The following is a 12,392-nucleotide window of genomic DNA, read 5'->3' as shown; positions in this document are numbered from 1 at the left end:
TCAGTCAGTATACACGGGGGGATGGTCAGGACTCCTTTACATGTCAGTCAGTATACACGGGGGGATGGACAGGACTCCTTTACATGTCAGTCAGTATACACGGGGGATGGTCAGGACTCCTTTACATGTCAGTCAGTATACACGGGGGGATGGTCAGGACTCCTTTACATGTCAGTCAGTATACACGGGGGGATGGTCAGGACTCCTTTACATGTCAGTCAGTATACACGGGGGGATGGTCAAGACTTCTGTACATGTCAGTCAGTATACACGGGGGGATGGTCAGGACTCCTTTACATGTCAGTCAGTATACACGGGGGGATGGTCAGGACTTCTATACATGTCAGTCAGTATACACGGGGGGATGGTCAGGACTCCTTTACATGTCAGTCAGTATACATGGGGGGATGGTCAGGACTCCTTTACATGTCAGTCAGTATACACGGGGGGATGGTCAGGACTCCTTTACATGTCAGTCAGTATACACGGGGGGATGGTCAGGACTCCTTTACATGTCAGTCAGTATACACGGGGGGAGGGTCAGGACTCCTTTACATGTCAGTCAGTATACATGGGGGGATGGTCAGGACTCCTTTACATGTCAGTCAGTATACACGGGGGATGGTCAGGACTCCTTTACATGTCAGTCAGTATACACGGGGGGATGGTCAGGACTTCTGTACATGTCAGTCAGTATACACGGGGGGATGGTCAGGACTTCTGTACATGTCAGTCAGTATACACGGGGGGATGGACAGGACTCCTTTACATGTCAGTCAGTATACACGGGGGGATGGTCAGGACTCCTTTACATGTCAGTCAGTATACATGGGGGGATGGTCAGGACTCCTTTACATATTGGTGTCTCCACAGGGACAAGGCACCAGGTCAGAGAGAATGTGACCAGGCCATTGATCTGCTGAACCAGGCGGTGAGGGAGCTGGACCAGGCCTCCTTGGAAGCCATTAGTCAGCAGCTGAGCCCACGAGAAGGGATATCCCAGGAGGTGAGTGTGGGTCATGGCACAGGTTGTGCACCTGCTTTATACTGCTGCCTTTCTCTAACATCATCTCCTCTCTGTCTAGGCTTTGCACAACCAGATGCAGACGTCGGTGCAGGAGATCAGCAACCTCATAGACCCGCTGGCCTCAGCAGCGAGAGCAGACTCGTCACAGCTCGGACACAAGGTGAGGGTCTCTCAGGGGTGTGCAGCCTTTTTAGCAGTCCTTTGAGCACTCTGTAACAGTCCGTCTTGGGTTCTTTGCCCTTGCAGGTGTCTCAGATAGCGCAGTACTTTGAGCCTTTGACCCACGCAGCTATTGGAGCCTCATCGAAGACCATCAACCACCAGCAGCAGATGAACCTACTGGACCAGACCAAGACCTTAGCAGAATCGGCCCTGCAGATGCTATACACCGCCAAGGAGGCTGGAGGCAACCCCAAGGTTAGAGGCCAGGAGCCGATCTGAGGGCCCGCCATCTAGGAGTGCCCCTCACGGCCGGCTGAGCTCACCCTACATTGTGGTTTTGGCCATTGCAGGTGGCAGCACATACACAGGAGGCGCTGGATGAAGCGGCTCAGATGATGCATGAAGCGGTGGATGACCTGACGGCGACTCTTAATGAGGCAGCGAGTGCGGCAGGAGCGGTCGGGGGCATGGTGGACTCCATCACTCAGGCTATCAATAAGGTAGGTGTGTGTAGGTGCAGCTGGCATGGGTGGTGACTGCTGTGACCGGGCGACTCATCTATCACCACTCTTACTGCAGCTGGACGAGCAGACCATCGGGGAACCTGAGGGATCATTCGTGGATTATCAGACGACCATGGTGAAGACGGCCAAGGCCATAGCTGTGACCGTGCAGGAGATGGTGAGTGCTGGACACCGAGCCAAGATGGTACCAGGTCTAATATCCAAGGTCATCACAGTGAGGTCAGGTTATACATTATCTGGGGTCATCATAGTCACATGGAGGTCAGGTTATACATTACCTGGGGTCATCACAGTCACATTGGGGTCAGGTTATACATTATCTGGGGTCATCATAGTCACATGGAGGTCAGGTTATACATTATCTGGGGTCATCACAGTCACATTGAGGTCAGGTTATACATTATCTGGGGTCATCATAGTCACATGGAGGTCAGGTTATACATTATCTGGGGACATCACATTGGGGTCAGGTTATACATTATCTGGGGTCATCATAGTCACATGGAGGTCAGGTTATACATTATCTGGGGACATCACATTGGGGTCAGGTTATACATTATCTGGGGACATCATAGTCACATGGAGGTCAGGTTATACATTATCTGGGGTCATCATAGTCACATGGAGGTCAGGTTATACATTATCTGGGGACATCACATTGGGGTCAGGTTATACATTATCTGGGGACATCATAGTCACATGGAGGTCAGGTTATACATTATCTGGGGACATCATAGTCACATGGAGGTCAGGTTATACATTATCTGGGGACATCATAGTCACATGGAGGTCAGGTTATACATTATCTGGGGTCATCACAGTCACATTGAGGTCAGGTTATACATTATCTGGGGACATCACAGTCACATTGAGGTCAGGTTATACATTACCTGGGGTCATCACAGTCACATTGGGGTCAGGTTATACATTATCTGGGGTCATCATAGTCACATGGAGGTCAGGTTATACATTACCTGGGGTCATCACAGTCACATTGGGGTCAGGTTATACATTATCTGGGGTCATCATAGTCACATGGAGGTCAGGTTATACATTATCTGGGGTCATCACAGTCACATTGGGGTCAGGTTATACATTATCTGGGGACATCACAGTCACATTGAGGTCAGGTTATACATTATCTGGGGACATCACATTGGGGTCAGGTTATACATTATCTGGGGTCATCACAGTCACATTGGGGTCAGGTTATACATTATCTGGGGTCATCATAGTCACATTGGGGTCAGGTTATACATTATCTGGGGTCATCACAGTCACATTGGGGTCATGTTATACATTATCTGAGGTCATCACAGTCACATTGAGGTCAGATTATACCTTACCTGAGGTCATCACAGTTACATTGGGGTCAGGTTATACATTACCTGGGGTCATCACAGTCACATTGAGGTCAGGTTATACATTATCTGAGGTCATCACAGTCACATTGAGGTCAGGTTATACATTACCTGGGGACATCACAGTTACATTGAGGTCAGGTTATACATTATCTGAGGTCATCACAGTCACATTGAGGTCAGGTTATACATTACCTGGGGACATCACAGTCACATTGAGGTCAGGTTATACATTATCTGAGGTCATCACAGTTACATTGGGGTCAGGTTATACATTACCTGGGGTCATCACAGTCACATTGAGGTCAGGTTATACATTATCTGAGGTCATCACAGTCACATTGGGGTCAGGTTATACATTACCTGGGGTCATCACAGTCACATTGAGGTCAGGTTATACATTATCTGAGGTCATCACAGTCACATTGAGGTCAGGTTATACATTACCTGGGGACATCACAGTCACATTGAGGTCAGGTTATACATTATCTGAGGTCATCACAGTTACATTGGGGTCAGGTTATACATTACCTGGGGTCATCACAGTCACATTGAGGTCAGGTTATACATTATCTGAGGTCATCACAGTCACATTGAGGTCAGGTTATACATTATCTGAGGTCATCACAGTCACATTGAGGTCAGGTTATACATTACCTGGGGACATCACAGTTACATTGAAGTCAGGTTATACATTATCTGAGGTCATCACAGTCACATTGGGGTCAGGTTATACATTATCTGGGGTCATCACAGTCACATTGAGGTCAGGTTATACATTACCTGGGGTCATCACAGTCACATTGAGGTCAGATTATACCTTACCTGAGGTCATCACAGCTACATTGGGGTCAGGTTATACATTATCTGGGGTCATCACAGCTACATTGGGGTCAGGTTATACATTACCTGGGGTCATCATAGTCACATTGAGGTCAGGTTATACATTATCTGAGGTCATCACAGTCACATTGAGGTCAGGTTATACATTACCTGGGGTCATCGCAGTCACATTGAGGTCAGGTTATACATTATCTGGGGTCCATCACAGTCACATTGAGGTCAGGTTATACATTATCTGAGGTCATCACAGTCACATTGGGGCCGGGCTTGTTTCCTCTCAGCCCGGTGTAGCCTCGGCCATATCCATCTATAGATCATATTACTGGATTTCTGTTTTTGCTCTTTCCAGGTGACTAAATCCACCACCAATCCGGATGAGCTGGGGACCCTGGCGAGCCAACTTACTACTGACTACGGCCAACTTGCTAATGACGCCAAACCAGCGTCTATGACTGCGGAGAATGAAGAGGTGAGCGGTGCCGCTGGCCTGGGGTCACATGGTCCTCATGTCGTCTTCTCCCACTTACCTGCACGTCTTGTCTTTCAGATTGGATCCCATATTAAGCAGAGGGTACAGGATCTGGGACATGGCTGCTCTCAGCTGGTCACTAAGGCCGGAGCCCTGCAGTGCTGCCCCACTGACACCTACACCAAGAGAGAACTGATTGACTGTGCCCGGCTGGTGTCAGAGAAGGTAGGTGGTGACCATCAGGCGGGACGCTCGTACCTGACCCTCACCCCCATGTGCGGCCTTCACCCTGTGTTATTACTCTTAGGTCTCCCATGTGTTGGCCGCCCTGCAGGCCGGTAACCGGGGCACGCAGGCCTGTATTACGGCTGCCAGTGCTGTGTCTGGAATTATTGCCGACTTGGACACCACCATTATGTTTGCCACCGCCGGAACGCTGAACCGCGAGAACGCAGAGACCTTTGCAGATCACCGGTGAGCAATGATTCCTCCTGATGTGGTCAGGCCCTGTTTCTAATGGTTCCCTGTGTGGGCCCTTGTAATCCCCTGTGGCCTCTTGTAACCCTGTGTGGCCCCTATTCCCCCTTATAACCCTCCATGACGCCATTTGCCTTCCAGCGAGGGCATCCTGAAGACGGCCAAAGCCCTGGTAGAAGACACAAAGGTCTTGGTTCAGAATGCCACATCGAGCCAGGAGAAGTTGGCGCAGGCAGCGCAGTCATCCGTCACCACCATCACACGACTGGCAGAGAATGTTAAGCTGGGTGCCGCCAGCCTGGGGTCGGAGGACCCAGAAACTCAGGTAAGTGTATACGTTCATGGTGGGAGTGGGGGGCTTCGGATGACTCCAGGGACTAGGAGGGGGTGTAAAGGATTCGGCTCTTAGAAGTCTATCCTATGGTAAGATATAGGGGCAGAGTAATGGACACTTCAAACCACTCCGCCCCGATGTAAGGAAACGTGGGAGGTCCCTTTAAGAAATGAGGGACATCAGCCCCCTCCAAGGATGGAGTTTAGTGATTGTAGATGAGCCGTGTGCTGCGGCCTCTGGGGATGGCCATAGGTTGTCTCAGGCCTGGTGACTCCTCCTCTGACCACCCTCCCATTTGTCTCTTGTGCTTCTCCTTAGGTGGTTCTTATAAATGCAGTAAAGGATGTGGCCAAGGCCTTGGGAGATCTCATCAGCGCCACCAAAGCCGCCGCCGGCAAGTCCAGCGATGACCCATCAGTCTACCAGCTGAAGAATTCCGCTAAGGTAAGTCCCTACATGACCTTCTGGGGTCCGTGGCTGACGTGGTGCCCGGTGTCCTCAGCTTACAGGTTTTGTGCTGCTTCCAGGTTATGGTGACCAATGTGACGTCTCTCTTGAAAACCGTGAAGGCTGTAGAGGACGAGGCCACCAAGGGGACCCGGGCCCTGGAGGCCACAATAGAGCACATAAGGCAGGAGCTTGCGGTGAGTCTGGGGGGTCATGACGGTGACGTGGTCAGTGATATGGACGGGCGCAGCTTTACTGTCTCCTCCCCCTCCTACATCTTAGGTCTTCTCCTCTCCGGAGCCGCCTCCTCAGACTTCCACCCCAGAAGACTTCATTCGCATGACCAAAGGCATCACCATGGCCACGGCCAAGGCCGTCGCTGCTGGAAACTCGTGTCGACAGGAAGATGTCATCGCCACCGCCAATCTGAGCCGCCGGGCTATCGCTGACATGCTGCGATCATGCAAGGTGCGGGGATGCAACACTCGGGTGTGTAAGCGTGACGTGAGAAGCGAAGCCTAGTGATGATGATGGTCTGTTCACTGTGTCCACAGGAAGCCGCCTACCACCCCGAGGTGAGCCCCGACGTACGCATCCGGGCTATGAGGTTCGGTAAGGAGTGCTCCGCAGGCTACCTGCAGCTCCTGGACCACGTACTGGTGGTGAGTATGAGGGGCAGCAGAGGGGCGGCCGAGGGGCCGGGTCACCCTGGTCTCATCCTCACCATCTTCTGTCCACACAGATCCTTCAGAAACCGAGCGCTGACCTGAAGCAACAGCTGGCCGGCTTCTCCAAGCAAGTGGCTGGTTCAGTGACGGAGCTCATCCAGGCTGCCGAGGCCATGAAAGGTGCCGTGTGCTCCCCACATGTATACCATGTGCTCCCCACATGTATACCGTGTGCTCCCCACATGTATACCGTGTGCTCCCCACATGTATACCGTGTGCTCCCCACATGTATGCCGTGTGCTCCCCACATGTATGCCGTGTGCTCCCCACATGTATGCCGTGTGCTCCCCACATGTATGCCGTGTGCTCCCCACATGTATGCCGTGTGCTCCCCACATGTATGCCGTGTGCTCCCCACATGTATGCCGTGTGCTCCCCACATGTATGCCGTGTGCTCCCCACATGTATACCGTGTGCTCCCCACATGTATACCGTGTGCTCCCCACATGTATACCGTGTGCTCCCCACATGTATGCCGTGTGCTCCCCACATGTATGCCGTGTGCTCCCCACATGTATACCGTGTGCTCCCCACATGTATACGCTCCAGTATATGGCGGTGTGCTCCCCACATGTATACCGTGTGCTCCCCACATGTATGCCGTGTGCTCCCCACATGTATGCCGTGTGCTCCCCACATGTATACCGTGTGCTCCCCACATGTATACGCTCCAGTATATGGCGGTGTGCTCCCCACATGTATACCGTGTGCTCCCCACATGTATGCCGTGTGCTCCCCACATGTATGCCGTGTGCTCCCCACATGTATACCGTGTGCTCCCCACATGTATACGCTCCAGTATATGGCGGTGTGCTCCCCACATGTATACCGTGTGCTCCCCACATGTATACCGTGTGCTCCCCACATGTATACCGTGTGCTCCCCACATGTATACGCTCCAGTATATGGCGGTGTGCTCCCCACATGTATACGCTCCAGTATATGGCGGTGTGCTCCCCACATGTATACCGTGTGCTCCCCACATGTATACCGTGTGCTCCCCACATGTATGCCGTGTGCTCCCCACATGTATACCGTGTGCTCCCCACATGTATACGCTCCAGTATATGGCAGTGTGCTCCCCACATGTATACGCTCCAGTATATGGCAGTGTGCTCCCCACATGTATACGCTCCAGTATATGGCAGTGTGCTCCCCACATGTATACGCTCCAGTATATGGTCGTGTGCTCCCCACATGTATACCGTGTGCTCCCCACATGTATGCCGTGTGCTCCCCACATGTATGCCGTGTGCTCCCCACATGTATACCGTGTGCTCCCCACATGTATACGCTCCAGTATATGGCGGTGTGCTCCCCACATGTATGCCGTGTGCTCCCCACATGTATACACTCCAGTATATAGCGGTGTGCTCCCCACATGTATAGGCTCCAGTATATAGCGGTGTGCTCCCCACATGTATACCGTGTGCTCCCCACATGTATACCGTGTGCTCCCCACATGTATACGCTCCAGTATATGGCGGTGTGCTCCCCACATGTATACCGTGTGCTCCCCACATGTATATGCTCCAGTATATGGCGATGTGCTCCCCACATGTATAGGCTCCAGTATATAGCGGTGTGCTCCCCACATGTATACCGTGTGCTCCCCACATGTATACGCTCCAGTATATGGCGGTGTGCTCCCCACATGTATACCGTGTGCTCCCCACATGGATACGCTCCAGTATATGGCGGTGATACTGAACCACAAGTAGCACTAGCGATGAATGGACCCAACCAGGCAGTAGTGGGGGGCGCTACAGCTTGGGGCAGGACATGGAGGGGCGAGGATGGTGGTGATAAAGGAGAACCCATCAACATGGAGGGAACCCCAGAGACCTCTGTCCTGTCCTATGCATCACCCTGGTATCAGACAACAAACAGCCCCCGTGTAGTCTCACTCTCCGCTCTTCATCCATTCATCTGCTTCACCCAAAGTAGGACATGGATGAAAGGAAATGTGACTACACGGGGTTGGTCTGTCGTCTGTTTCCATGCAGAAGTAGAGTCGGCCATACTGAGTCTGATCCTGGGGTGCCGCGCTGTAGTCATGTGCTGGTTGGGTCCACACGGCGCCCTCTAATCTGTCGGTTCCTCCATGTGACCAGGTACTGAATGGGTGGACCCTGAAGACCCCACAGTTATTGCTGAGAACGAGCTCCTGGGAGCCGCGGCTGCTATAGAGGCAGCAGCCAAGAAGCTGGAGCAGCTGAAGCCACGTGCCAAACCCAAGGTAGGTCCCCAAAATGTAAACCCTCTTTAGGGCCCCTGGTGGACCGGCGCCTTACTATAACACAAGACGTTGACTCGGTGATCGGTGATACGTCGGCCTTGTGATACTCACTGTCGGCTCTTCTGTATTTGCAGCAGGCAGACGAGAGCTTGAACTTCGAGGAGCAGATCCTGGAGGCAGCAAAGTCCATTGCAGCGGCCACCAGTGCCCTTGTGAAAGCGGCCTCTGCAGCCCAGAGAGAGCTGGTGGCCCAAGGCAAGGTGGGTTCTTCTCACTGGTGGGATGGTCATATGTTCTTCTTATTGTTCCTCAGTGTTTCTCTGTAACACGTTTCTGCTTTCTTCCACAGGTCGGAGCAATCCCAGCCAACGCAGTAGATGACGGACAATGGTCGCAGGGTCTCATCTCCGCTGTGAGTATCTGTCAGTGCAGACTCGTAGAGTTCTCCAGACTTGGACTTGACATGACTGTCGTTGTTCCCTCAGGCCAGGATGGTCGCTGCCGCTACCAGTAATTTGTGTGAGGCCGCAAATGCCGCCGTCCAGGGTCACGCCAGCGAGGAGAAACTGATTTCATCAGCGAAGCAGGTGGCGGCATCGACAGCGCAGCTACTTGTGGCCTGTAAAGTCAAGGCCGACCATGATTCTGAGGCCATGAAGAGACTGCAGGTGAGTGGAGCGAGGGCACTGATGTGACGGGATCATGGAGAGCGGCCTTCACCTCTAATCATGTCGTATGTCTACAGGTAGCAGGAAACGCCGTGAAGAGAGCGTCCGACAACCTCGTGAAAGCCGCTCAAAAGGCGGCAGCGTTCCAAGAGTATGACGAGACGGTGGTGGTGAAGGAGAAGATGGTAGGAGGGATCGCACAGGTGAGATGGCCGGGATCCTGCAGGGACTACGTCAGAAGGACTGTCCGCTACTCGGTGCAGTGTATCGGGTGGATGTCCTCATAGCGCCCCCCGTCTTGTCAGGACGTCTGGCTGAGATTCTCTTCCCTGATGCCATCACTGTAGTCCGATTCTACACTTTGGTGACCTCTTCTCATGGTCATTGCCCACGGACTTAGATCTTGTCCTTGTTTTGCAGATTATTGCAGCTCAAGAAGAAATGTTGCGGAAGGAACGTGAGCTGGAGGAAGCTCGGAAGAAGCTGGCCATGATAAGACAGCAGCAGTATAAGTTTCTGCCGTCGGAGCTGCGGGAGGACTCGCAGAATTGAGTTGTCGGCTGACACCTTCCCACCCGTCACGCACTTCCCATTACCTAGCACCCTTCCTCCTGACTACTGAGGCGTAACTGGCTTCTCCTGCTCACTAATCGCTCTTGCACATGGACCTCAGTAGTCTCTATGAAGCCGGCGCTCTGGGACTCGGGGCCACATCCTTGATAATCTTCCTCAGATGCCTCCGCTGGAAGGAGCGGAACGTGTCGTGTGTGTGAATGTTGTCCGTTCCCACCTGAACGGTTTTGTATTGGCAGTGCCTTATTGCCCTGATGCTGGCTTGTGGCCGGGGCTGATGCCTTCTTGCCCCCGGCCTGTGCTGTATTAATCTCCCGCTGCTTGCCCCTTCTGCCGTTCTCCTCGCTCTGCTGGAGGCGGAGTGAATGTTGTATGACTGGTGACATCCGTGTGCGTGTGAGCCAATGTCTGTATGTTACTTCATGCCGATAAGTGCCTGAACGTGCCGCGCACAATCAAACTGTTACTCCTTAGCGAGCCGCGCGCTTCCTAGTCTCCCCGTGACCACGTCCCCTTACATTTCTATATAAAGTATCTATTTTTATTTTGCATTTTGTTGAGATTTTATATGCTCTTGTGATGGATCCTGAGCGGTGACGTCTCTGCCCGCTCACCTCCAGGGCTCCACCAAAACTCCTATCACCAATAAATATCTTCACCTCGGAGCAGTGACTCGTGATTGTTTGTGGCAAGCCTGGACATGGTCGGGCAATCCTCTGTAGGTATACGGATCCTGGGGAAAGGTGGACTGATGTACACCGGAAGCTCTGCTAAATCACTCATCTGAACACAATTAGCTCATTGCATTATGTTTCCTTTAGCAGCAACAACTCTGATCCTCTTGGAGGGGGAGAGGTGAAGGACCACAAGCTCTGAAGGGATTCTAGCCCTTTTCACCCTTGTTTGGGAGACTTTTTTGTTCACTTGGTCTCTTGAGGGTCTTTGTTTGGATCCTGATAAGTCTCTGTATTTCCAAATTGGCCGGATCCTGAGAAGATCTGTATTCTCTAATGGTTACTTGGTTTCCAAAGTTGCGTCTGACACCCCTGACAACCCCAATCTTGAAAGAAGCCCAAATGTAAGGTGGGCCAACTATTGCATCTCAAAGTCTTCTTCTCCTCTTCTCCTGCCTTCCATCTCTCCAGGTCCTAGGAGGCGGTGGAGGTAGATGCCTCCTTGGTTGGGTCTGGTCCTCCTCTCTCTGTCAAGAAGTTCTCTCCTGCCAAGACTGACTCATTTGGTGTCTTATCGGCCGTGATCGGTGGCAGTAGTACTCGGTCACTCGGAGTCTAGATTGGTCCTTACTAAAACTTCAGGGCTGGTGCAGGGAAGGGGAGGCCTGCAGTCTACATTGTGGTGCAGCAGTTGTCCCCTGGGGTGATGTGTCCTGTACATTGGTGATTGGGGTGCCCGTGATGGTAATAACTGCGATGCCCGGGCTAAACAAGGGTGCCACGCCTCGCCAGAAGCTTCTAGTAGACCCGGCCGTGGCTACGATGCTTCCTTCCCAAAACTTAATACATTTGGTTTTAGCTCCTCTCCAGTTACTTCCCCGATTCTCCAAAAATGAGCCTTAGCTTTATAGCCCTAGTTACAGGCGGCGCCTCCAGTGGTGGGTTACGTCACTGACGTCGCAGGGAACAGACCTACTGTAGCCCCCAACTGTCCTGGACAAGTGCCCCAGCAGGGCAATATCTGCTCCCGCGTCCCGCCCCCTGCCTTCTGAGTGTCGCCTCCCGGCTGCTGCTATGCTGTGGACTTGGCGACCTACACGAGCAGATGTCTGGCGCCCCCAATGTTCGCGCCCCATAGGCAGCCGCTCCAGCGTTAGGTAGAGAGAGGGCCAATGAGTTTATAGAAGACCCACTGACCCCGCACCATAACTTACTACCCCTAACAATTATACAAGATTCGCTCCGGAACAATAAGCCCCGCCCCGTCTTATTCTCGGAGAAACCGGTAGTTTCTTGGGGGTTACTTGGCTGAGCGCAGCTGCCGGGCGTCCGAATCCTCCACCTACAATTCATGTCCCATCTACCCTGACTGCGGGAATCTGGATTATTTCTGGATTGGTTTCCTGAGAATGTGAAGTGTGGCTTATGGATTCCTTGGCTGGACTTGTCCCTGCTGAGACCGTTGACTATCCTTAGTATTTAGCTCTGGTCTTTGGCCCATTGTCTGGTCATCAATGAGTCAAGAAGTCTGTGCCCCATATACAGTATGATCAGATCATCGACCGGTCCCTTTGGCTTATTGTAGCTGAGCCTTGGGGTGGGATCTCCGCTCATCAGGGACTTCCCTCCTGCTTAGGTTGTCACTGCCGTCTGGATGGTCCCTCAGAAATACTCAATGTGTCCCCCTATTGGGGTCACCCAACTCTGAGAAGTGGCAAAGTTCAGGCGTACACTATGGGATGGTATGATAAATGATATATCTATAGATCACATACTGATAGGATGACACTGATAAGTGATAGATGTCTATAGGTCACATACTGATAGGATGACGCCGATAAGTGATAGATGTCTATAGGTCACATA

The 12,392-nt window shown here is 52.3% G+C and overlaps 1 protein-coding gene across 1 annotated transcript in view; it reads left to right on the top strand.

The window, feature by feature from the left end:
- LOC142186851 (talin-1-like) overlaps positions 1–10,515 on the top strand; it is a 95,518-nt gene extending 85,003 nt beyond the window's left edge. Inside the window, 20 exon segments of the mRNA XM_075261382.1 lie at positions 874–1,006; positions 1,086–1,187; positions 1,274–1,444; positions 1,540–1,689; positions 1,769–1,870; positions 4,267–4,386; positions 4,465–4,611; positions 4,694–4,860; positions 5,005–5,188; positions 5,516–5,641; positions 5,725–5,841; positions 5,927–6,112; positions 6,199–6,306; positions 6,387–6,492; positions 8,487–8,611; positions 8,746–8,871; positions 8,961–9,023; positions 9,097–9,279; positions 9,357–9,482; positions 9,700–10,515. Of these exon segments, the coding sequence (XP_075117483.1) occupies positions 874–1,006; positions 1,086–1,187; positions 1,274–1,444; positions 1,540–1,689; positions 1,769–1,870; positions 4,267–4,386; positions 4,465–4,611; positions 4,694–4,860; positions 5,005–5,188; positions 5,516–5,641; positions 5,725–5,841; positions 5,927–6,112; positions 6,199–6,306; positions 6,387–6,492; positions 8,487–8,611; positions 8,746–8,871; positions 8,961–9,023; positions 9,097–9,279; positions 9,357–9,482; positions 9,700–9,831 (2,674 nt within the window). The 3' untranslated portion in view covers positions 9,832–10,515.
- Positions 10,516–12,392: the final 1,877 nt, after the last annotated feature.

This window comes from Leptodactylus fuscus, unplaced genomic scaffold (genome assembly GCF_031893055.1).
Source record: "Leptodactylus fuscus isolate aLepFus1 unplaced genomic scaffold, aLepFus1.hap2 HAP2_SCAFFOLD_122, whole genome shotgun sequence".
Taxonomy (NCBI): domain Eukaryota; kingdom Metazoa; phylum Chordata; class Amphibia; order Anura; family Leptodactylidae; genus Leptodactylus; species Leptodactylus fuscus.
The sequence above is the reverse complement of the archived record's forward strand: the minus strand, read 5'-3'. Positions and strand labels throughout refer to the sequence as shown.